We start from the raw sequence: 27,632 nt of genomic DNA on the forward strand, positions 1-27,632 counted from the left end.
ATTTTAAGGATGTGCTGTGTGCTGCTCAGAACATGGCTCTCTGTCCCCAGACATCTGACTCAAACTGCTGTTTCACTCACCAAATGTATACAGCAAGAAGGGAAAAAGACTTAACATTGCTGAAGTAGTTAAATCTTTGCAGATACTACAAAAGCCTAGAGGGGGAAATTTAATGACACTCCTCCCTTAGTGAGGCCTGGAGAGATTTAAAACAGAGAGCTTTAAAGGGGGAGCAGAACAAAACAAACCCACTCAGTACTAATACCATGAACTGATTGCCATGTAGTAAAGACCTGGTAAGTTAAGTCTGCGGAATGACCACGTAAGAAATGCATTTTTGTTTTTATGTGTAAGGGCAAAGGTCCTTTACGTTAAAATTGTGGCCTATGGATTTACAGAATAGCCTGAAAGTCTCATTTAAGCTGTGTCATATGTGTCTGTTTTGAACTTAATTATAAGGTAAGACAGAAAGGTATATATTTGTCATTAAGAAACTATTTATAACATTACCAAGACTGAAACTATTAAGTAGAATAGGTGCATATGGCATTGTATGGAAAGAAATGTTTGTGTGGTTTTAAAGGGCATTAGAAGGGAAAAGTCTTTGCTTTGCCCCTAACTAAATGTTCAGGTTAATTCTAGAGGGTCATGCTGCGGCAGCTGAGAGATTGCCTCTCCGTTTATTACATTTTAAGCCTAAGGTCAATCAGGAAGAATCCAAATCTTAAGAGAAAAAGAAGACTGAGGAAAAAGTGGAGGATAGAAGAGGACTTAAAAACTCCATGGATACAGCATGATTAGGGTTATAGACTGATTTGCCCATTCCCAGTATTTGACCTGCATTATGCACCTGCACAGCAAAAAAACTGTGAGGACTATTGCCTTTAAAATAAATGTGCTATTGTATAATATTTAAGATGACTGAAAATTTGAAGGAACACACTTGTTGAAGGTACATCATAACAAAACGCAGTACATGCAATTTAGCTGATTATGGTCAATTTTATTCTTACCTAGAGATACCATTTTCAAATGTAACTGGCACTGCAAAATAAAGTGCAAAAGAATAGAAGTAATTCAGAAGAAAAGGGCAGTAATAACACATTATCCTACCTTGTTACCTGGTCCTTTGTCTTACCATCACTGCAGTTATTCAATCTTCACAAACAAAACGCCTCTAACCAGCCCTGTTAGGGTTTTTTAAAACAAGCACTGGAGAGCAAAGAGGACATTCATTGACTTTAATGGGATGAACTGATCAACCATATCTAATAGAAATCATTGCCCCTGGCAAAAGCTGCTTTAGAATTGAATTACACATGGGACACAATGCTTTTATGGCTTCTTAGAAAACTGTAATTCAATCTGTTTAGTGCAGAGAAGAAACAGATAAAGTCCAAATTAAAACATTAAAAAAAGTTTTGGTGTATGTGAAATTTACGTACTATAAAAACATGAAGGTAAAGCGATCATATGTCTCTTGGACAACGTTAAATCCAAACACCAAGTAGAAATGCACATACATGCGCTATCGTTTTACCCCATTCTTGTCACGGAAAACTTAAACATCAAATAAATCAACATATTCTAACAAGTTTGTGTTTTGTACGTTTTGTGTGTTTGTTTTTCTCACATACTTGATTTATAGAAAAAGCAATGCTTCGTATAAGTTCGCACAAGTTTCGTTCCAGGTGGAACAATCTTACCACGACTGTACAGTCGGATGTAGGCGTGCAGATTTATGGAAACTTGAGCTATGACAAGCCAAAAAAAAAAAGTCGACATCAAACTGGAGAGAAAGCGTTCAATTATGAAATATCACGTGGAAGGGAGAGGGGAAAGCGATTTAAAAGCTCGCATTTTATATCGTCTCTGCTGGAGAAGGCGAGCCTTAAAGTTCCTTCAGAATGGGCAGTCTTCCCTCAGAAGCATCTGGACAACAACAGTATCGGGTCATAGAGTCGTGTCGTTAACTTTACCAAGTATGGGGGGGAAGCCTTTTATTTGCAGGACTTTAAATTGCGTTAGCAACAATGGCATTCAACCATTTATCTTTTTTAAAATTATCCTTATGATTAATGTTTTAGGCAATTGTTAAGTAGATTGTTCAGCGCACAATGCGCTCAGTGCGCGCTGTGACGTAGAGAGGATTTTACTCTGAAGTATGCTTCACTTGTCGCCTCGTATTCCTCACTACATCAGATTCCACAGGCATTGTCCTTAATGGTTTACTAATAATAGTAACTCGGATTCAGTAGGTCTGTTTCCTACAGGACGAATAACGTCGCTTTTTCATCTTCGCAGTTCTAAGAAGTTTCCCGCTGTGCGTAACTGAAACTTTACGCACAAACACCAAATCTCTCTAAACTCTGTTTTTCTTTTCCCTTCTTTTCAGCCCATGTACACGGGAGTATCACCTGTAGTGTCGGCGGAGAACATTTGCGTATCCGCTTTTTGCCGGCGGGATAGCGGTCCTTATTCAAGCGCACCGACCCAGACCATTAACTCCACCAGAACCCGCAGGGGGCCGTGTGAGCGCCGCGCCAGCGTGTGCTTCGTACTCACTGCAGAGAAGATGAATATCCAGGTTATGCCAGAGCACAAGCTCTCATCGGTTGCCCCAATGAAACAGTGCAATGTGGAGAAAAAAGAGGTAGAACTGATTCTAGTGAAGGATCAGAACGGCGTCCAGTACACAAATTCCTCGATCATTCCCACCAATGGTCGTCGCGTAGGTCCACCCGGATCCTCCTCCGAGGACAACCGAGAAACTTGGGGCAAGAAAATAGACTTTCTCCTGTCGGTTATTGGCTTCGCGGTGGACCTGGCTAATGTCTGGAGATTTCCTTACTTGTGCTACAAAAATGGAGGGGGTGAGTATGTGGGCTCTGTTTCTAATACGAGTGAATATAAAGATGCTTATTTATTTTTTTTAATTACCAGACTGATTCTGTCACTAAATAGTCGTAATGTAACGGCAAAGATAGCGGACAGCGAAAATGAACTACAAATTACCCTAGGTGCCCTTAGTAGATTTTCTTCTGTACTGGTGTTCCTTTATTGATGATGATGATGATGAGACGTGTGTGTAAAGTGTGTGTAAATCTGTTTTTTATTATTTATGTTTATTTCCTAAACAAATAAAGTAAATATCCTTTAATTAACTTAATGAGCTGATGACAAGACATAAAATTAATGATTTGAAACTGTCAGATAAATAATGGAAAGTGACGAAAAATTAAAGTGGCCTGTGGCTCCACATAAATAATGGGGACAAGATAATCAACATAAAATATATATTTTTTCAAATGTACTTAATAGCTTTAGCCAATGTATGTAAACTGGACTTTAATGGACTATGGATTGTTTACAAAACTACCAAACACTGCATTGATGCTATACAGCGGTGAGAGAAAAAAAGTACAGTGTGTGGTTAAATAAACAAAGGAATTTAAAACAAAGTGGTGTTTTACTTTCAACACTAATGACAACAGAGTGCTCACTAGAAGGTGCGCCCTGTCCTATGTTTGTCTGCATATGCATTCACATCAACATGTTGTGGTCTGTGTTCACAGTGGTCACCTCTACTGCCGACCTGTCAATCATATAGGCCCTCAGCAAAATGTATTCATTACTGTGAATAATGTGTCAGTTGTGATGGACAATGTCAAGAACAATTCAATTGTGAGAGGTTGTTTCCATTTTGGTGGGTGTGCTACTGAGGCACAGCATGAAAATAGCCATGAGCCATCCCACTTCTATGTTATAGTGTGCTGCTTTTACAAGTATGTTATGGTTTGGGGCCCCTACCACTTCCTTTCTCCTTTTCTTTTTGGATATTGTGTTTTGTTTGGCACTTATTTCACTATCAGGCACCCTTGTTAGTTTTTTTTTGAAAAATATTTAATTGATATTATTTCTCTCCTTCCAGGTGCCTTTTTGATTCCCTATATTCTTTTCCTGTTCATTGCCGGGATGCCATTGTTCTACATGGAGCTTGCCTTAGGCCAATATAACAGAGAAGGAGCAGCTACGGTTTGGAAAATATGCCCCGTCTTTAAAGGTGAACTGTGACACACCCAAACACAGAGACACTCTACAGTTACCTGCACAGCCATGTATGTCTATATACTTCACCCTTCACTGATCTCCTAATCTGTGTACCTGCTTTGGTCAAGTTGTTTTTGCTTCTGTTCAGTGTCTTGCCCTTTAATTTTGTCCATCTGTTCTTGTCCTTTCGCCCTCAGAGGTGCATAGTGTCACTTTAAACTAGTGTCTGTCACATTGGCTCTTTCATCTCTCTGTATTTTCTTTAATCTCTCGCCTATTGTACTTCCAACCTTGCAGCCTTCTGCAAATGTCAACTTTCCTTGAGTGAAACAAAACCACACTAGGGCCAATGTTAACAGTACGCTAAGGAAAATAGATTACAATTGAATCACTCATATTCGACAGAAGAACACTGAAACAACTCCAATAAAACCCAGTCTATTTTAGATTTACAGAAAAGGACAGTGACCTCACTGGAGTTTGCAGCTAGCTTAAAACCTTTAATTTATTACCACCAAAATGACAAGTGCTTTTCATATTATGTAAACCAACTGTAGCCGCTCAGAATATTTAGATATTTTGTCAGAATAAGAGTGAATTGTTTTTCTCTCCTTGTATTTTTTTTTTTTCCAAAGTCTTGCCCTCCATATTTTCACTGGCACTGATTCCCTACTGTTATCTTTATGAGGATAACTGACTGCCAATATGTGCCAAAATCTTCAGATGCTGATTTCAACAGCTCTTTGCAAAGCAAAAGCAAAATTCTGCAATGGTATTACAACACAGTTAAAAAAAATCAGCAGGAGTGCAGAAAACACGCGGATAGTTACTACCTAAAAACAAAACAGATCTACAGCGTGCAATAGAATGCTACAGTAAAAAAATAGTCTGAATAGCTAGTGGACACTGTTTGGCCACACATTTTCATAGATTATAGGCCTTGTACTAAAGTTTGTATGCTCTCCCTTGCAATCTAACAGTGAAAGAACCACTGTTAGACTAAGTCCATCACTATTACCTGCATCAATAAATCATCTTCTGCATCTTCATAGCAACAATTTAGTGTAGCAACATGTTGCTACTCTGCCACATGTTATTATGTATCTTACTGTTCAGTGAGGTAGGTTGTTGCCTTCGTATAATGTTTATACAAGCTACTCCATGTTCGTATATTGTTGTAACTCTAGTGTCAGAAGCTTTAGAACTTTGTTTTACAATACTCATACACATGACTTACACTTGTGCTCCTGGCAGACTTTAAATATTAGTAGACTAGTGTGCACCTGATGACTTAGACAATGAAATATGTAGGAGAAACCTAATCTTTTTTTAATCATAATGACTTATGCAACCAATAACTGTTTAAACTTCATTTGACAAAATGTACAAAAAAAGTTAACAATACAAAAAGTCTTAACAATAAAGGAGGTATTACAACGTGTATCTTAAAAAAACGCCAGAGAAGTCCCTCTGTCTCCACTATTAAAACAGCACCAGTCACTGCTTTTGTTGGCTTTTGTGCTGAGGCGGATTTGTTTTTTTTTTCCTGTGTAGAATGAGTGGGTGATGGGTTTATGGGCTTCTCTTTTTCATGTAAGGACATTACATTCCAGAGTAGGCAAAATAACCCACCCAGAATCCATGAAAATATAGTGGATATATTTGTGTGTGTGTGTGTGTGTGTGTGTGTGTGTGGACAGTATTTCTGTTTTCAAAAAACTGGTAAATTCTCAGATATGTGTATTTACCATTTACTACAGTCCCAATGAAAAAATATAGGTGCAGGTCATGGTAATGGCGAAACGATAAAACAAAAACTTGTTCCCAGGGGTATGTCTGCAACCTCTAGTGCTTATTTGCCTGTGTTACCCATTGTTTGTTGATTATATCGCTTTCTCTTGAGTAATGGCTGAACTCCACCTCATTTTCCATAGTTTATTTATTATACTACCAGCTTTATACACTTATTTTTACAAATTATCTTGAAAAAAAACCCACATTGGAGTGTTTTTTAAAAAGAACTTGACAGCTGCATGAATTCCATATTGTGAGAGTAAGCCATAATTTCTTTCTCATTAATAACCCAATGTTCCTTAGGTGTGGGCTACACTGTGATTCTCATAGCCCTGTATGTTGGCTTCTACTACAATGTCATCATTGCTTGGTCACTCCACTACCTGTTCTCCTCCATGACTACTGAGCTGCCATGGCTCAAATGTGGGAACAGCTGGAATAGTGTGAACTGCACTGAATTCAATGGATCTGTTCCTGATAATAGCACATCATACGCCAAGAACAAGAATACACCGGCAGCAGAATACTATGAGTAAGTGATTTCTGAAATTAATTTGTCAGACAATAAACTATTTAGAGTACTGGATTTTAATAAAAATGAAAACGGGCAGACTTTTTAAATTCAAAGCAAAGGAACATCCTAGCGTCTAGCTTTTTTGATGAGTGACAAAATCATTAGATTAAAAACCAGAAGCATGTCTACATCTATTTTTTAGTAAAACTGTTATGAAAATCTGAAGGCTAAATGTATATAGAGTATATAGTGTAAATTAAATAGTAAATCAGTAAATAGTAAACGTGAAAAATGTAGTGATCTTCATCACAGTATTGTATATAAATGGTATTTTTTTTAACTGATGACAGTGCTTTGGCCTGCTTAAACAGGAACTTACTGCCTTCATAAGACAGTGTTTAAATGTTTTGTTCATTCAAAACTCAAGTATTTGTTTTTTTTGTATTGTTGCTTTATTAGATGCAATTAGCCTGAGTCAGTAAACTGAATACAGTATAATAATTTACATTTTAACTATGACATACTGAAGTGAAGCATTCTAGTTTTGAAGTTGTTCTCACAATAACATTAGAATAACATATACACCTGGCTAAAATAACACAAGTAATACTTCTAGAGGGAAACTACCAGTTACGGAAACAGAAGTAGAAGACTTCAAAATTGTCCAGCTATAAATGTTTTCACTGTAAAAGGCTTAAACATAAAAAGTTGAAATGCACTCTTTGAAGTGAATGAAAACACTCCATCTGTTTATACTTCAAAGACAGCCAGTTCTTCCCTAGCTTCTGTGAAGACTGACTGTGCAGTCCAGAGGAAGTCTGTGAAATGATTTGGACAATACAAGGGACACATGCTAAGCATGACGCACAGAATACATTGACCGTGCACCACAGCCAATGAGCTTTTCTAGAGTTTTCACTCCCATTCGGCTGAGCATGTATGTTTATTTAATCAGTATCTATAGTTATCTTTCAAACTTCAGGAACCCTTAAACTTGATTTGTTTTTAGGTATCAAATGCTTTTTATTTAACACAAAGAGGTCAGTATTCACATGCAGGCTCTAACCTTTTGGATTACGTCAGATCCTCAAAGAAGTGATGCAATATTACTTAAAGCATAGACAGGATCCATAAAACCACATCTCAGAATATATATTCCTCATGTATTATTGAACTTCATTCACAGACAACAATGGGGTACTTTAAGACAGATCTCGCACTGCAGGGGACAATAAATCCTCCTGCTTTCAGCTAGCTTTGAACACAGGAGCAATGCCAAAGCACAGCATGAGGAAGGCCAACTGAGTCAACAGTTCTCTTGCTTCACCTTTTGAGCTTAGTTTGTAACACGAACTTAATGTGTATCAAAGTTCAACAGTAAAACAAACTGTAAAATATAATGCCTTCAAAAAACAGGTTGTACTTTACGTGGTTTACCAACCTAAGTGCCAAATACAGCATTTCAGTGCAGTACATTATAGGCAGAAGACAGCAAGCGTGTACACATATTGTCAACCAATTAAACTGATATGACAAATATTTTAGGAAGTAGCTGTCAGTTGATTATTCTTTGGTGTAGGGTCTAATGATCCTATACAAGCTTGTTTATTGGTTATTTTCAACTAAAATAAAAAAAAGCCTGATTATTGATACAGCCTTTGTACCCTCAGAGTAACACTAAAATATCTGATAAAGACCTAAAAAGTGTTTAATAATAACTAATTTGAGGTTTGTCACCTCACTGTTACCTTTCCTGCAAACATTTGATGGAATTTTATTATAGCATAAAATAATGATTTCTAACTATTGTTAATTTTGAATAAAATTCAATGGAATTTTATTCCACTGAATTCTTCTGGAACCAAGTCTTTCCATTTGACAGCTATCTTGTCAATGGCTCAAATCAGATTGCGGACACAATTAAACTATCTGGCTTATGAGAGTATTGAACCAAGACCATGTGATTAATGTTATGTTACTAAGGCAAAAAAAAGTAGAAAAGAAAGTATACTTGCCTACATTCTTAGTAGGTTAAAAAAGAGAGCTAGGTTTCTGTAACTACATAACTGAAAATGTGGTGAACCTCTATTGCATCAGTCAATCAACAAGAATTTCCTCTTTTGGCTTTTGATTGGCTCTTTATAGATAGAGGTGAGACAACCAATTCTGTTGCATGGATTGCAGTTTCCTCATAGATTTGTATTATTTTGAATGATGTCCCCTATGATGTCCCTGATGATGTCCTTTTTAAAAAAAATCTTTTTCCACTTCTTTTATATCAAGTCAGTTGAGAGGAAGAGCTTTTACATTACATATACAGCAAACATACACTATGGCTCAATGTGACCTGGCCTTATATAGGTGATATCAAAGTAAATTTTAAATCATGTAAAAGGGTTTAGCTTGGAAGACGCCAGCTGCAGGAGTCACGTAAGGACAGCCAAAAACATGATCTCTGCCAAAAAATCTGACCTAGGAAAAAGAGATTTGCTGGGCATTCCTCTGTGATTAATATGATAACTTTTACAGTATCAGATCAAAGAAACCTTCCAAACGTTAAATACCCAGATCATTTCAATTACCATAAAACATAGTATCTTTGCTGTCTCATTGCTTAAAGCCATACATGTCAAAAAAACCACCGGCTTTCACTTAATATTTAGTCTAATAGTTTGCTTCAAAGTACTTTTGAAATGGCTAAACTGCTTTGGGAAACCTTACACAATTCTAAATTGTATTTCTGTAATTTCTTAATAAAATAACATAATGACTAGGCTTTGTTTACAAAAAACAAACTTGTAAGAAATATAAAACTCTTTTCCATCTGGTCTTAGCTGTAATTTGGTTTTTTAAGCTTTCAGTAATATTACAGTATGATTCCTCTTATAACAACAATTTCCGGTCTCTACCAACTCCTGAAGCAAATATCTGACACATTAGATGTGATTCTATACTTTTTTGCTAGCTATATAATACTAACTGTGAAAAGTGAACCAAAGTAATAAAATGAAACAGAGCTGAAAAATTAGTGGATTCTTTCACTTGATTTAAAATAAGAGCCAGCATCCAATGATACATTGTATGTTGTGTGTCTACACTACTTCACACAATCCAGTTTTCTTCTTAATTCACTTTTGTTTTTTTGTCTTATATTTGTTGTTCCCAGGCCTAGTACAAAAGCTTTGGGCACACACTAGGCTCCATCTTTAAGTCTCCCTGATGACAAGTGTAATCAGACATGATTAGACATGATTCATTAGATCTGATTAAAGACAGATTCTGTAAAAAAAAAAAACATGTTCCATGTTTTACTCCTGTCAGAGTATATTATTAACATAAATGATGAGCTTATCAACCAAAGTTACAACTAGAAATATTTTTTTTAAGTCAGCAACGTTAACTCCTTTCATTATCGTACACAATATCTATTCTCTACGGATCTAGCCTGAAAGCAATCCCATCTGATGTTATGTCAAGGATAACTAGACTTGATGAATAGCTCTCATTTGAACTAAAATATCTAATTTCACAGACACTTGAAGAAACTGCCTTTGCTTCTGCCGCACACATGAATTTAACATTTGTTGAAATAATTGTTCCAAAATAGCAAGGATAGAATCACATGTAATTTATTAAATAAAGCAGATTAAAATTACATAGAGGTGTAACTTGACACTCAGGACTTTGGTCCTGAGTTTTACATGTGCTTTTTCAAATTTTTTAAGCAACTTGAAAACCAGGCTGAATGTAAAGTAGTGTGCTAGCTTCAAATATACAGAGATGAGTAATGGTAACAGTGAGTGTTGGGATAGCAGAACAACTGGCTTAGTGAGTGACGATTAGACTAAATGTGTTTAGAGTAACTCGGCCAAAGGGACCTGGATTTATGTTATAGTGCGCATGTACTGGCAGTGCTTTATCAATGCTATCAGATGAGCAAGGAGGCTCTGGGGCATTACAGCATAACACTAAGACGAGGCCTACAGGCCAGAGCAGAGACTCTCAGCTCCTCTCCTCAAATAAACTGATGTCTTCACACGAGCATCTTCTTCCCCAAAGACCATATAGCTTTGAATACATTATCTGAAAAAGATAAGCAAATGTCTGTCTCTGAACAGTCTTCAGTTTGCATGTCCTTGAGGATACTTGTGTCGGGCTGTTGTGTAAGCAACCTGAATATCAGATCCAAATCCAGTTCCACTGCTTATCAGCCCATAATATTGCATGCCAATTAAATTTTATCTTTCTTGAGGAAAGTCTTAGGGCAAATGTGAAAGGAACAAAAGTGCTTTTAAATGTTTAACTGCACGATATTGATATCCAATTAAAATCAAACCAACTCCCAGTACTTATCAGCTCTGGAGCAACATCTAACAATTTATAATATCATGACCTGGCTTGTTTTTGGGTTGTTGCCCATCACAAGTGCTCATTGGGACAGGTTGATCTCTTGGGGTCCCATGGATGCAAAATCTTAAATTGATGCTTTGGAAAGCATTTTTCATGCATTCCAACAACCGCCTCCTTTCACAGTGCTTTTGAGTAGATCTTTAGATTTTTTAATTATTATTATTATTACTATTATTTTAAATAAATTCCAGATGTTGCAACCACACCTAAAAACAGCAAAACCAGCATTGCATTTATCTGTTGTCTTAATCTAAAGAGAAAATCATACTATTTTCTATACTCTTCAGCCAAACTGTAGATATTTCTTAGTAATAGTAATGAATAACTGTATAAAAACAGATATTCATTATGTCTGTGTTGGTTCTCATTCATTCAGGTCATGGTAGTCTAAGGAGCTTGGAAAGAAAGTGAGTGAATTTTTTAAAGATCTTTAGGTAAAGAAGTCCAGTCGCTTTCTTCCAAGCTCCTTAGAAGACATTCATAATCAATCCAACATTATGTGGCACTTTGAAACTTTTAAAAGTAAAAATTTCTATTTGGTTAACAGTAAAATCAAGATATGGATCTCATGAGTTATCCATCTATGACCAGTATGACCAGTGTGTAGTCTTATAATCTTTGCCCAAAATTAATTTGACCAACATCAAGAAAAGTCACTGTAAAGATTCAGAAGAAAATGCACTCATGAAGACATTGTTATCTCATTTAACTCCTCTATAACTTAAAGTTGCCAATTTTATATTGCTTCTAAATGTGTTATGAAAGAAAAGTGATTTTTCGATGTGCTGGAAGACATACTAATATTTTAGGATGACATATTAAGTAACCTGAAAGATGAACTTTTCACCATACAATATGCGTACAGGTTTTTCTAAGCATTTGACGCTGTGAACTTCCTTCCCATTACTCTAGAGCAAACATTCAAAGAATGGCCTAGCAGATGAAAACAATATTTACTGTAGATAGGGAAGGAAGAGATACCATTTGTCTTTCTTTGTTTCATTATGTCATAACACTGCACTTGAATCTTTGAACCAAGACCTTGAATCTTACAGTAGCATTTGGCTTGAGGAATAGCCTTATAAAAGTAGAACAATGCCATAGGTCTTTATTGACAGTTTCAAAGCATTTGTGTGCAGTTGGGTGACAAAGGAAAGCAGTTAATTCACTTCAAAAGCCTGGAAACTAGATGCTTTTTCATCCAATTTCAAACAACTTTCATCCCTTAAATTTACTGTCAGAGCCGGGCAGGCCGAAGTGTTTGAGGTGTGGACCCAAAAGCAGACACTGGAGAGAAAAACTAAGTATAACAAAAAGCAAGCTGTTTTTTAATGCTGATATCAAAACAAAAAACAAGGCAATGAGAGCTTAGAAAAAATTAAACTAAAACCTAAACTGGGATAAACTAGGTTTAACAATGAAAACTATGACAAGAAAACATTAACATTAAACTGAACAGAAGCATAAAATAATCCTGGGACCTGATGTGACATGATCTAAGGCGAACAGATGAAACAACACTGAACAGAGGGAGACAGAGGACTTAAATACACAGAAGGGTAATGAGGGAAGTGGAAACACCTGGGGAAACGCAGCTGACACAAATGAATCTGAATCAAAAATACAAAATAAACTCAAAATGCTGGGTCACAGATCAAGCCCCCTTACATTTACAAGCCAACAATGTTAAGTGACAAACTAAGGAAATCATCAGCTACTAGTTGGAAATGTTGGGACACATTTGTCCCACAAGTTGTTTTTACCCAGGACACTTGTTAACTTACTATTTTTAAGACTACCTAAACTGTTGTAGAAAATGAGTGAGCTTATTCATCAAAAAGCATGTCTGGTAAGATATAGCTTCAGTGTAAAATAAATACATAAATTAATTTAAGATGCCTTATCTGTGACAACCTATGCTAAAAGCAGTGTTACATGACAGTTTATATTGATATATAGCACTTGTGTTTTGTACAATTTTTAATAGATATATGATTTATGGCTTTGTTATTTACCAACAATGCTGTGTAATTCTTCAAAAATAGCTTGTGAAATACTAAACATTGTTTGAATGGAAGTATACATTGCATGAAAAGGGGGAAGAAAAACCCTCTTGGTGTCATGATATAGTGCTATTTATCATCTTTTTCAGACGGGGTGTGTTGAATCTTCATGAAAGTAGTGGTATCGAGGACCTGGGCTGGCCTCGCTGGCAGTTGGTTTTGTGCCTGGTCGTGGTAGTCTTCATCCTGTACTTCAGCCTGTGGAAAGGTGTCAAGTCTTCCGGCAAGGTACAGCCATGGATCAACAAACAGTTTTCTTAGTTTTCTCTGAATCGTTTTATACCAAGTGTATCCAACCCAAGTGGGATGATTGTTCATATCGACAGTTCATTGTATTGCATGTTTTCATTGAGAAAACGGTTCACTGAAAAAAAGGAAAATATGATTTCCTTTTCGTTTCCTGTTTGTTCCCTACTCAGGTGGTGTACATTACAGCTACAATGCCCTATGTGGTCCTTTTTGTGCTGCTGATCCGAGGCATAACTTTAGATGGGTCTATGGATGGCATCAAAGCTTACCTCTCTATTGACTTCAAGCGACTAAAAACTTTAGAGGTCAGAGACAGACTATGAAATTCCCTGTTTTTGTGCTATGCAGATTTACACTTTTGTGCTTTTTTCAGATGCCGAGTTATTATTGAGTTGTTGTTAGGAGTTAGGTCATGAAACTCTCAGGTGCATTACTTAACCTGCTGCTGCAAAAAACAATCATGTCAGTGTCTAAGTCGATTTACACAGCCCCCTTTCTGAGTTACTGTTATGTAGTGGGTGGAGTATGTCATGCTTAGGGTTAAATGCTAAATTTCATTAGTGCCTCCCAGACTGAATGAATGTACAGTATATGAATGAATGTGCTCTATACACACAATCCTGAGACACAATCTTCCACTGTCTGAGCTCATGTATGTGTGTAAGGGTTGATATTCATGTTTTGCAAAACATTTGCACAACATCCATAAATAATATACCTGAAATGTTTTGTAAAATAGTGCCTGGTGTTCCTGGCTGATTAAAAAAAGGTGCAGGTAGACAATGATTTGTTTTCTCAAAGATGATATTCAGGGAAGTAATGAAAGTTAGTGTATTCACATCAGCCTATGGCTGTGTGGCATTTTAGGTGGGAAAACTCTCTTTAGGAATTGATACATTTTCTTGTTACTTTTGGCATAGGTGTGGACTGATGCTGCAACACAGATATTCTACTCGCTGGGTGCAGGATTTGGTGTGCTCATTGCATTTTCTAGTTACAACAAATTTGACAACAACTGTTACAGGTAAGGGTTTGCATTGTATTTGTGATAATCTGAAATAAGCCCACTGCAAAATTTATCCTGCTGCTTTTAAACTGCCCTGTTTTTTCAGCTTTTAATTGGATTATGCTGCAGAGGTGATCTTAATCTGTCTAACTTACCCCAATGAACAGGTGTTAGCAGAGCAGATAAAGTACAGGCCAGGAAGAGCTGCCAAATAATAGCCAAAGGCTGTATGTTCACTGGTCTGTTTAAATGCTGCTTTTCCTCAGGAAACGTAAGAAATGTGTTTGGAGACTTGACTAATCTTTTCCACATAATTAGGTTGCAGTTGTCCTCTTACAGGGAAATGTTGTTGGCAAAACACTTTGAGTTTGACCTATGATATCACAGTTGTGTGTGTATATATATATGAGACGCCCTCTAGGGTGGTAGAGAATGGCCAACCTAAGATGTGAGTATGTGTCTGTGTGTGTGTGTGTGTGTGTGTGTGTGTGTGTAGAGTGAGAAAGAGAGAAAGTTGTCTGCTTTGTGCAACAGGCAGACAACGCTTGCTTAAAAATAGCTTAAATAAGTGAATATTATTATTAACTGCTTATATTGTCAAATAAGTAGATAATAAATAATAGTCATAACAGAGGCCTCCAAGCTAAATCTTAACTACACTCTGATATATGCATTATGGACCCTGCTCTCCTGTCCTCTCTCATTTATTCACGTTTGCTAAACCCCAAACTAGGCCTCTTTTGCCTTTCTCCTCTCATGTCCCATTTAGAAATGTGAGTGGACTGCTGGCAGGTGGAATTTGCATTATGTCCTTAGTGGCAAATGAGCAGATTTGAACTATTTGAAAGGCAGCAGCCTGGAAGAACAAGCAAAGTTGGAAAGAGTTTTGTTTGAATACCAACAGAGACAGAACACCAGCTAAATAGTGAAAATAATGATAATTAAATAATGAAATAAAAGTCCTGCTAACTAAAACTTAGCCTAATAATTTTCAATTAACAAATGGAAAAGGAAGTTATTATGACAAAGAAAAACAGCTTAAAATAACAGGAAGTCTAATATCAAAACACACCAGATTCCAGTTAAAATCTAATCGTGTTTGTGTAATCAGTATAACTATTAATAAACTATGTGTCTAAAATTACTGTGTTAATTCGTCTTATTAAATGAAAATTGCAGGGGATCACATACAGAGACCTGTTTAACGAGACAGATGTAAATGATTTCCCCGGGATTGTGATAAGAGAGGACCCAAATGCGGGCACTGACTGGAAAAACCTAACAAATGAAACTGAAGCCAAAACTCACAGGATGACATGCAGAGGAACACAGGGAGACTCAGGGAGACAACACAGACAAACCAGCAACAAGCACGAGAAAACACAGGGCTTATATACTCACAGGAGATATCAGGCAATGGGAGACAGGAGGGGAACAAAGCTTGGAGAAATCAGTGCTGACAAGACAAAGAAGCAAAGCAGAATACACTAACATGAGACACAGACCTTCAAATTAAAACAGGAAGCACACAGAGACAGCCTGGAGGGAGAAAGAGAACATGAAGAAGCACATGACGGGATGAGGAAACAGAACACAAGGAGTGGGAACACGGCACCAGAACTAACATCACAATGTAAACACAGATACACAGAGGGAGACACAGAGGGCAAGTACACGAGGGGAACCTACTGAATACACAGGGAACTAAACAGAGAATACAGCACAGGTGTCGAACTCCAGGCCTCGAGGGCCGGTGTCCTGCTAGTTTTAGATGTGTCCTTGATCCAGCACAGCTGATTTAAATGGCTAAATTACCTCCTCAACATGTCTTTAAGTTCTCCAGAGGCCTGGTAATAAACTAATCATTTCATTCAGGTATGGTAAATGTATAGCGCTTTTCTAGTCCCTAAGGACCCCAAAGCGCTTTACACAATCAGTCACCCACCCATTCACACACTGGTGATGGCAAGCTACATTGTAGCCACAGCTGCCCTGGGGCGCACTGACAGAGGCGAGGCTGCCGAACACTGGCGCCACCGGGCCCTCTGACCACCACCAGTAGGCAACGGGTGAAGTGTCTTGCCCAAGGACACAACAACCGAGACTGTCCGAGCCGGGGCTCGAACCAGCAACCTTCCGACTACAAGACGAACTGCCAACTCTTGAGCCACAATCGCCCAATGTTCACCCAGGGTGATATCTAAAACCTGCAACCTAAACTAGAACACTGGACACTATGGAATAAACTAAGATTAACAAAAAGAACCTTAAACATTAATCATAATGCAAAATCACAAAGACACAAACAACTCAAAACGCTGGGTTGAGAGACCCAGGATCCTGACATTAAATACATTTACAGAGGTGAAATGAATACAAATAATTGAATAAAAATAAATTTTTCACAGCCTATAAACTAAAAATAAATGTCGAAAGGGGTGGTGTTAGGGGGTAGAAATTTTTTTGTTGTTGAGATGATTCACTCACTAAATCTATAAAGATGTCAAGGTCAAGTTGGATTGGTTCTTTTGGTCTAACAGCAGCAAGTTAGTGACCAAGCACCATAATCGCCTTTCCAACCACCTACTAGAAGCAAGGGACAAAAGTTTCTCATTATGTATTATATGTGAATCAATTCATGAAACATTTGAAAGATAACAAGTAACATTCGGCTTCATTTTAGCTTTGCCTTCTTGACCCAGTACAAACTTTTATGCAGATTACCATAAAAGAGAAGCACTTATATTAGCAGTGATTTAACAATGTTTGATGCCATAGAATGTGAACGAATGATACTAGCTCATTGGAACTATTGTGTACTATAAAGATCGACAAGGTCGGATAGTTGGCACTTTTAAAAATAGAAGGTATACAGAAAAAAAGAAAACTGTTCCTTCTTAACTTCTTATTTTTGCATGTGCTTTCTTAATCTAGGGATGCTCTCTTGACCAGCACTGTGAACTGCGTTACCAGTTTCTTCTCAGGGTTTGCCATCTTCTCTGTGCTCGGATATATGGCTAAAAAACATGGGGTGAAAGTAGAAAATGTGGCAACAGAGGGTAAGTTTTCACATAGCAGTAAAAGCATTAGTAAGACTGACATCACTCACTAACCTATGTTGCTGTAATGCATTTTATATGTGATTTTTAACTTTGGAACGAATGATACAGTATTCGATCATCTGTACTTAATACTGAATACACATAGATACATACAGGGATGCTGAAATGTTCATTGTATATACAGGTGCAGGTCTGGTGTTTATAATCTACCCTGAAGCAATTTCAACACTTCCGGGCTCAACATTTTGGGCCATTGTGTTCTTCATCATGTTGCTGACTTTAGGCATTGACAGTGCAGTAAGTACTACGGACTATTACAGCAGCTCCTTAAACTAAACTCATATCCTTACAACTGAAAGTGGACCGCTTATTTATAAACAGTTATTTTCCAATTATCTCTGTATTTTATATATAAATATATAATTACTCGCACACAATGTTGGGGAGTAACGGAATACATGTACCGCCGTTACGTATTTAAAATACAAAATATGAGTAACTGTATTCTGTTACAGTTACCGTTTAAAAAGGTGGTATTCATAATACAGTTACTTTGCTGAAATAAAAGGATTACACGGCGGTCTTTTCCTGTTTCATATGTTAGACTATGCCCTCTCTATTTTTGGTTTCCACGCCCAGACAAAACACGCATTAAGAGGCTCTAATGCCTGTGTCTCAATCTCGCGGCCCATGTCACCTCTACTTGCGGCCCACATAATGACGTGAAGAAATATTATTAAAAATTATTGTTCAAAAAATTATTTAATATGAAGGCAATAGGCAGAGTGTTTACAATCATAGCTCTAAAGAATGTAGCCTCATGGGCAGTGTAGTCCAGTTGTAAGTAAGCTATTAAGACTGGACTGTACACTGTTTCGTGTTTTCTTCCAAAACAATAAGTTCCTTTGGAGCAACCTTTCAACGCCTCTCTCTGTCTCTCGTTTGCAAAGTTGACCCAGACAACAAAGTAAAGCTAGTTTTCGGCTACGAGCCCGACACGAACCCGACGTATTAGCCAGAGGTCCGTTTACTTCGGTTTGGAGCCGCAGACCTGTTTTATATACGTGCGGAATAGTTTTCTATAGATCGCTGCAAAAAGTGCAGCCTTACCTAATGTCCACCCTACTGTTACTCATTTCATATTAAGATTTAAAAATCTAGTTATTATTGGTATGGCCAACAACCTTCAGTGATAGTAATAAATCACACAGCAATAGTACATTCATGTAGTTGTAAAAAGCTTGAAAATATATTAAGTAATCCAAGGTATTCAGAATACGTTACTCTCATTGAGTAAAGTAACAGAATACGTTACAAAATACATTTTGGGGCATGTATTCTGTAATCTGTAGTGGAATACATTTTAAAAGTAACCTTCCCAACACTGCTCACACATTATGCAAGTGGAAAATAAATATGTCAAGTTGTAAAAATATATAAAAGCCCAAAGACAAAAATAAGGCAGCAGTTGTGTGGTGAATGTTACAGCTGAAATACATTATTATACATGCACAACAAGAAATAATTTTATTAAGAGAGAAAAAAGTGTAAATAATAATATGCACTCCGAGAAAAATGTGTTACTGTGGTTCACAAATGATGCAACAATATGGTTCCTTTAGCACTATGTACACAAAAAAGTGTCCACAATGGTTTGACCTTAATGTGTACACAATTCTCTTTCAGTGTGACATGTTGTATGTTGCTTGGCAGTATTGTCGACTTGACAGATAAGTTAACATTGTCAAGTTAAACTACAACAACAGGATAGATAAGATAGATAGATAAAAAATTAACTTATCGATCCAATCACTTATTGCATAGAACAGATTGGGGTGTAATAAAAATATTAAACAGTATAACGGTATTTTTATTTATTTCATTAGACTCTTTATTGGCACAAAACATGAAAAATGTTGGTACATTTAAACAAAAGGAAACTAGCATAGTGTATGTGTGGCTTCAGGTGTCATCAAATGATTAGCGAACAACATGCCAGTAGAAGAACAGAAACATAATAATAATAAAATGAATGAATAAAATAAACAGATAATTGCCAACTACAAACATAAATATTAATAGAAATATTGTTACACTATAACCAAATGAATTTTTGCATGAAAAAGCTCTTATATCATAAGTCATCTAGACTGTCAGTCATGCCAAATACCTAAAGTTTGTATTTTGGATATTATTAACATATTTAAAGATGATCTGCATCCCTGTAGCCCACTCTAATCTTAGGGCAGAGTAATAACTATTTCACAATTATTATTATTTCACAAAATATTGTACAGATTGAGGATTTCCAATTATTTTATAATATATCATATGCATCGCCATGCTTTTGTGTGGTATGTAGACATTTCACTAAGGTTTTTCTCCTCTGAAGCCACCTCTTGTAGCTAAAACACTGCCATAACAGTATTGACTGAAATTGCAAATTTGCAGTTGTATGATTGCCATTGGAGTTCACTTACGGCTCAGATTCAGTTCTGAGTGTCTTGTGTCTCTTTGTGTGTCCCCTCCCAGATGGGTGGCATGGAGGCAGTCATCACAGGCCTGTCAGATGACTTTAAGATTCTCAAAAGAAACCGAAAGCTTTTCACCTTCGCTACAGCTTTTGGAACCTTCCTGTTTGCTCTGCTCTGCGTTACCAACGTCAGTATGACTGGATGTTTATCTGCTTATTTACTTATTCATGAATATCTAAATAGTAAATATTGTTTTAAATATTTTACTTTTGTAATATACTTTTGCTGTGTAAAACACAGCTGACATTTAAAATGCAAGGGACTCAGTCTCATGACTTGATGCCATCACGAAACAAACTCTTTCAAACAAAAAGACCAGCTCTGATAACAAATCATAATTTAATTAAAGCCAATATTCAGTTTTCATTCACATGGTATCACCAGCAAGGTAAAATTCATGCTGACTGTGGAAATATAAACTTTGGAGACAGGATGAAATTGTGTTAGTGAATCACATGGTTTATTCCCTTTATCAGATCAGTAAAATTAATAGTAAAGTGAATGATGCCTTTCTTTTGGCGTATCCTTGAGAAAGGAAACAGACCAAATCAAAGATTTACTTACGTCAAATGTGCATGGCATATCATCCTGAGATGCCAACTCCACAAACTCAATTTTAAATAATCTTTTAGAACAAAATTTGTATATGCTGTCTATTAGTTCATTTACGTTGAGAAAGACTTGTTGGTTGATTTCACCAGCTGCATTATCTTCAAAGTAAAACAGTTACATATGGCACACATACTAAATGATGGTTCTTTCCTGCTTTGTAGGGTGGAATGTATGTCCTGACCTTGTTAGATAGGCATGCAGCTGGGACTTCAATACTCTTTGGTGTGTTGATCGAGGCCATTGGAGTGTCGTGGTTTTATGGTAGGTATGCCCATGGCATTCTTTATTATTTAATATTCTGTTAAGTTATTTATCTGTATATGTATCTATATTATACAGATGGGTATCCAATTAAAGTGAGAGGATGAACATTTATCCCATTAAAATCCTGTTAGGATTTTACTGGTATGGAATTGGTCCACTTGTCTCCTTTGAGGGAAAGATCTCTGCAAATCAGTGCAAAACTTAGTTGTTCTCTCTCCTGTGAACCTGAATTGGATTAGCAGAAGAAAATTGATAGATAAGAGTCTTATCTATCCATTTTCTTCTGCTAAATTTCTGTCTTATCATAAGACAGAAATTTAAATGGTGGAAAAAAGCAGACAGTCTGTCATAGGTTAAGCAAGGGAAGACCAACAAGCAAAAATTAAGTTAGTGGAACACATATCCAGTTTGCATTTGTTTGTATTTTGCACTATTGCAGCACAGGGATGAACAAGATAACATACTTGACTTAAAAGTGTCATTAAGAGAGATATACAGAGGCAGAGAGAGAGAGAGAGAAAAGTGAATAAACCAAGTCCAAGATAGAATACTTTTTGGCACATCACACCTATCTAATCTTTTAAGTCATCTGTAGACAAGCAAAACTGGATAGATATAGATAGATTAAAATAAGAAAAATCTCTTAGGAGGCAGAAAGAAATGTTGATAACAACATGGTCATTTCTTTGAAATAATGATATGAATAAGATGCTTGATGGGTTATGTCAGGTTTAGATTATCTCAGGTCACTCATGAAAAATAATAGTGGACTATGAGGGTGTAAACCATGTTGCATTTTCTCCTTGTGTCCAGTGAGACTGCATGCTTGGCACAAAGAGCTGGCTGAAGCCTACACTGATTAGTAACCTTTGCTGTTTAACTTTTTATGCTCGCCCCAGGTGTGGATCGCTTCAGTGAAGATATTGAGCGAATGATGGGCTTCAAGCCAGGACTCTACTGGAGGCTGTGCTGGAAATATGTCAGCCCTGCTTTTCTGTTGGTGAGAGCGGCAACAACAAGAAAGATTGTAGTCCGATACTCTGGGACAGGCATAGTATCTGAGCTCAGACCAAAACACAAACTCAGCAAGGCCAGATAAAACTAAAATGTTTCAAGAATCAGCAACTGGATTTCTTGGAATTATTATTTACTTTATGTATTTATTTATTTAATTTATTTGAATATCTTGCATTCTTAATGTTTGAAAGCTGCATTGAGGTCCAGTTCAATTCAATTTAATTAAATTCAGTTTTATTTATATAGATGGCCTGTATTTGTATAGCGCTTTTACTAGTCCCTAAGGACCCCAAAGCGCTTTACACAACCAGTCATCCACCCATTCACACACACATTCACACACTGGTGATGGCAAGCTACAGTGTAGCTACAGCCGCCCTGGGGCACACTGACAGAGGCGAGGCTGCCATATAGCACCAAAGCACAACAATAGCTGCCTCAAGGTGCTTTATATTGCTAGGTAAAGACCCTACAATAATCCAGCAGGTCCATTTCATTCCAGCATTAAGTTTCCTTCTCAGTAATACAGTACAGGTTAGCTCATGCAAGATGTAACATGAGAAATAATAAAAAACAGAGAAAGAATAGAGAACTTAAAAAAAACAAAAACATATACTACACCAGAGAGAGCACATATGCACATAAGCACAGAAGGAGGGTGGGATAAGGGAGAATTGTTTGAACCTTAGCGTGCCTCCTGGCGAGTTCCTCACTGGCAGGTGGATTTAGCAGTGCGCTATTCCACGTGCATTAGAGGAAGCGCATTGCTCGATTCACTGTTATGCAAAAGTGGGTGTAGACAGCCATGTGCTTCCTTTAATATATATGCGTGGTGGTTTGCAGAAATTAGTAAAATTACATATTGTAATGAATAACAACAAGTTACCATTGTTTATGTATACATTTTCGTATACAGGGAATTCCCCGGGTTACATGCTTTTGTACACCAACAGAATACATATCCTTCCTGAAAACTAAAAAGTTTAATTTGTTAGTAAGCTAGGAGATAAGTAATATGGCAGCGATATGGCAGTGAATTCAGTGTTTACTTTTTAAGTCAGTGAATACACTTAAGTGTCCATGTGTTTCTCTGTGTGAAGTAATAATTTGTTCTGGACTATAATTTAGATTTACAGGCAAAAATGTCTTACAAGGCAACAAACTCTTGTGGCCATTAGAAGCATTGCTGTTTTGTTTTTTTTACAGCCAACTTCATTAAAGAATCTGAATGCATTCATTCATTCACAAGACTTAGGAAAATACTGTCTCACTGAATGCTGAAAGAATTTGGGATCAATCACATGCCTTCCTCTCATATATTAGAGATGGAGAACAGTTTATTGAAGCATAAACAGTTAAACAGATTAAATTAGTTTCATAAATATCATTTTTCAATCATGTTCTGCACATATTTTGTGGTGTGTGGTTTCATAGAAGTGTGTTGCTTGTTAGGGATAAGAATTGATAAGGAGTTAGTGATTCCAATTCTATTATCAATGTCTTATTGCTTTAATTCCTTACTGATTTTCTTTTTGTTTTTCACTGGGTTCTTATTGGCTCTGTTGGTGTCACCACCATCGCTAGGCAACATATCAAAGGCATTCCATTAATGCAAATTAATTGCCTATTGTGTGGGCAAATGTTTGTGCATGTGGGAGAACTTTACTGTTTTTACTGTAATCAGTATTGGGGTTGTTACTCAAAAAAAGTTATTTATTACACAAATTACAAATTTGTGTAATATGTGTAATATGTGTAATGGAGTATTTTGCATAATTAATTTGAGGAGAAAGTAATTCATTATATTACTTGTTACATTACTTTTGCATTTCTCTGTAAAATGACCTGAAACACATTGTCTTAAATTACAATTTAACGATGTAAATCTATGGGCTATAGTCCCATACACCAACACAAATCTCTATCCTAATGACACATACAGTATATGATCTTTATCATAGTATTGAGATATGACCACAAACCCAACAATACAAAGCAAAGATGGACACAAAGAGACTTTAAAGTGATCGCTGCAGTGATTCTACTTTAGAAACATGGACAGGTATAAGTGGAGGCTGCAGCCTGATTGCTCATCTGTTTGCTACCTTTTGAAATTTTTGGGTCTGGCTGCTGGGCTGCCAGCTTTGAGCACTCAGCTTTAACATCAGTCTGGGTTTTTGGCTAGCTTAGCATTAGCACAGTGTCTGTGAAGATGTTTGCAAAAAGCTAGGGTTAACAACATAATGCAGTTGTTTCTGTCCTGGATGCAGTTTTCACTTTACCATCGTACTCTCGTCCTTTTAAAAGTAATGGTCATATCCACACTCTACACTCCACAAGAAATGAAATCAGCTGATTGTAGCAGTGCAAGTGCTAAGTGGAAATGAAAAGGGGAATCAACAGGCAAGCACTTTAACAATTTTGAAGAACTGATCAGATCAATTCTCAATTCCCATCCCCATTGGTGGCTGAGCTTTTATTTCGCTCTTCTGTTTACATTCCTGCCTTTTATTCTTTTCTTTTTTTTTGCCTTTGTTGCCTGTTTTACAATTCTATGCATGTTTTATTTCAGACATTAAGACCATTATCACTCCAAATAGATCTTACCTTTATATTGTGTCTATTATTCTCTTTTTCTTCTCTTTTCTGTTCTATTTTCAACAGTTTGTGGTAATAGCCAGTCTGACATCATCAGACCTGAGCTATGATAACTACGTCTTCCCTGAATGGGCCAACCAAATCGGCTGGGGTGTGGCATTGTCCTCCATGCTGATGGTTCCTTCTTATGCGATGTATAAGTTCTGCAGTCTATCAGGAACCTTCCGAGAGGTTTGTATCAAGATATGTTCAGCACACAACGTTTAAAAGTAACTGTATTAATTTCGTGACTCATCCAAGTGACTTCTTCAGTTTGTCTCTCCCACTGAAAACACAATTTCCAGATAAACAGGTTCAACTTTCTTGAATTTCCTTACCTGGATGATTAAGTGTGTATCAAGACATATATATATTGACTCAGGTTTTCAGCAGGCTGATCATTGAAAAGAAGCAAATACAAAAGACGTTTTCACTGTAGGAAGCACTTTGTTAGAAACTAATCTAATTTATCTATATTCTTTGATGGATATTTTCTCATGGGTTTCTCATGGGTCTCATCTGTCACTGGAAAAAAAAAACATTCTTTCTGATCATTTGCTAGTCCAATATTTCACCATGGACCTCAATCTCGCACACAAAGCAAACATCATTTTTTGCTTAGATTAACCTGTTTTTGATTTGAAGGATCATCGCTCAGAATTATTATTATTTTTTTAGTGCAAAGAGCAACTAAAAGTATAAATAAGTAGTTGGTTAAAGTGAAAAAAGTATAACTTTTCATACGTATACAATACACATAAAATAGAGCATCAAACACAGTGAAAATTAACCTTACATAACAGTAGCTAGATTCAGTCACTTCCATTGGTGTACACTAATGCTGTGTGAATTTGCTTTTGTTAAACTCCTGAGACCTATATTTAACACAGCAGTTAACTACTGTTAACGCCACTCCATTGTAACAATTCCTTCATCCTTCTGGCATTTCCCATTGATCCTCAGTGATAAATATTATTCTCAGGTTTCTCAGGGCATGTGCTGAAAACTATTATGATGCCTATTCATTTTTTTGGCTGAAGTTTCCTCATGATAAAGTATTTTGCATGTTCTTTAGAAGAAGTCATTCAAAAAAATCTATCTATCTATCTATCTATCTATCTATCTATCTATCTGTGTGTGTGTGTGTGTGTGTGTGTGTGTGTGTGTGTACTTAATAGATGACATGCTTCTGTTAGAACTGATTTGTCGTAATTACTTGTTTTGCAGAGGATAGCTTACTGCATCACTCCAGAACATGAACATCACATGGTTGCTGAAGGAAAAGTCCGGCAGTTCAGAGTAAGGCTCACATTTTTTTGTTTAAATATGAACTGGCTAAATGGCTGTAATTAATTTGGATTTGAACACAGGTGTGTCTACTAACTATTGACTATTGACTATTGTCTCAGATAGTCTCTATTGTCTCTGTGAGAGGCAAACAAAATGTATGGTAGATTTACAAATGTAATGTAATGTCATTTTACTGCACAGAGAACAATATCAAAATATAATAAGGTACTTTTAGCATGTTGATAAAACAGACCCTTGTGAGTAAGCAATAAAGTATGGATGAGTATATCTATTGTGTTACAGCTCAGGCACTGGTTGGCCATCTGATCACAAATACAGTACCCAGAATACTATCATCCATCCTCACATCTGGTGTCTGAAGTTCCTGTGTGCCACCTGTGGTCAGACAGACAAGAAGAACAGTAGGCTCCAACCTCTCTCAGCAGCCTCCCTCTTCTCTCTGCATTTACCACCCAAGGCCTTTGTTGTCAACAGTGGCTTCAAGCATTTTGATTCAAGAGCCTGCCTGCTAACATTTGGAAATCATTCTACAGCTTCCACTACCAATGGAGGATCACACTGTGGGAAAAATTTACAGTTATTTGCTCATGATTTTTATACACCTTAGTTTTCATTTTGTACACTTTGCTTTATCTCTTGGAAGGTATAAAACCTAAAACAGAAGCAATCCCATTTCCCTGTATACTACTAAACAGGGGACCAAAAATGTTATAACTTTTAAACTTGTTTTAAAGAGTCTTTATTATTGCGTTGTTATTGGAAGAAAGTCTTCATTCTTACCATTCTGTGTGCACAGTGACTTATCTATGTCAGTGCCTTATCAAGCAAGACACTCTATGTTTCTTACAGTTCACAGACAAAGAAATAAAATACACTTTGTCGACTCAGGAACCCACTAAAATCCAACCGCTTTGTGGATGGCAATCTCCTAGTCCTTTGACACAAATTTCAAAGAGCTGGGAGTCAACAGTGCATCAAGGTCAAGCTCCTTATCAAATGAAAAACCAAGAAGAAACAATCCTTTTGTGTCACACTGTGTTATAATAAAGGGAATAATGCATGTATTACTCCAAAGCTTCAAAGAACAGTGGCAGGCTTCGTTCAGCTCTTACGCTTTGAGAAGCATAAGAAAAACTTATAATTAAATCTTAGCCTCAAAGAATGGCTAATTTATAACCTGGTTAGTCTCTGGCTGCTCACTTAAGGTGCAGGGGAAAAAAATTCACCAAAACAAATGGCGTAACTGTTACAAACAGCTTTGTATTTGTGTTGTGTGACTTTTATCTTCCATTTTTTGTCTGTTTAGTGCTTCTAAAGAATCTCTGTGGCTTTTCCTTCAAGGAGACAATGAGAGAAAGGACAGTGAGAGCATGTGTGTGTGTGTGTGTGTGTGTGTGTGAGGGTGTGTGTGTGTGTGAGTTGTGTATTGGGATTATGTTGCAAACCATGCTATATGCTGTTAGCGCACATTACACAGAATACAACAATCAAATGCCTCGCTTTCTTGTGCTGTATATTAATGATTATGTTATTTGATTATAACACTTATATTTTCATTTGAAACACGACTTGTAGTGTTCCTGTTTTCATCATCATAGAAGTGCCAACAATTTGTATTAGTGATATTTTTTATCTTCTCCTGTTTTTATTTTTGGTTTTTTTTGGTTTTTTTATTGGGATGAAGCTGAAGGAGTCTAACCTTGAATCATAACAGAAAAAGGAATAAAGCCACAAAGAAAAAAACAAATATATGTGGAATATATAAGAAGATATAGAAATATATGAATATATTCTTTTGTTATATCTAATATTGTATTTATCAACTTGTTTATAGCAAACCGTGAATGTAAAGTATTTTAAACGTAACTGTCCATAGTCATAATATAGTGTTTGATGTATAGCTAAGAAAAAAAATTATATTCCATGTAACCTTGGGCTACTTTGTCACATATGAATGTGAAAAAAAAAACACCCTGGCTTTACTGGACTACGTTTAGAGTAATGCTATGTACAACACCAATGTCCTATTGATCGTGAGTGACAAATGTCTATGAAGAATTCTGAAGTATCAACACGATGATAATAAAGAATTTCTTCTATACGGTTTAA

The 27,632-nt window shown here is 36.6% G+C and overlaps 1 protein-coding gene across 2 annotated transcripts; it reads left to right on the plus strand.

The window, feature by feature from the left end:
- Positions 1–1,862: 1,862 nt before the first annotated feature.
- Positions 1,863–27,632, plus strand: slc6a2 (solute carrier family 6 member 2). Of its 2 annotated transcripts, none has more exons than XM_084929424.1 (15): positions 1,863–2,258; positions 2,396–2,873; positions 3,932–4,063; positions 6,148–6,376; positions 12,921–13,059; positions 13,251–13,385; positions 14,001–14,104; positions 17,021–17,145; positions 17,333–17,445; positions 19,681–19,809; positions 20,456–20,555; positions 21,458–21,558; positions 24,240–24,404; positions 25,440–25,511; positions 25,806–27,632. In XM_084929424.1, the coding sequence occupies exons 2-15, from the start codon at positions 2,399–2,401 to the stop codon at positions 25,827–25,829; spliced, it is 2,043 nt and encodes a 680-aa protein (XP_084785550.1). In that variant the 5' UTR covers positions 1,863–2,258; positions 2,396–2,398; the 3' UTR covers positions 25,830–27,632. The 2 variants fall into 2 exon arrangements, with proteins under 2 accessions (XP_084785550.1, XP_084785541.1); XM_084929415.1 differs by having other exon boundaries at positions 1,863–1,982.

This window comes from Perissodus microlepis, chromosome 1 (genome assembly GCF_051167445.1).
Source record: "Perissodus microlepis isolate ML-2025 ecotype Zambia chromosome 1, ASM5116744v1, whole genome shotgun sequence".
In the NCBI taxonomy this organism is placed as follows: Eukaryota; Metazoa; Chordata; class Actinopteri; order Cichliformes; family Cichlidae; genus Perissodus; species Perissodus microlepis.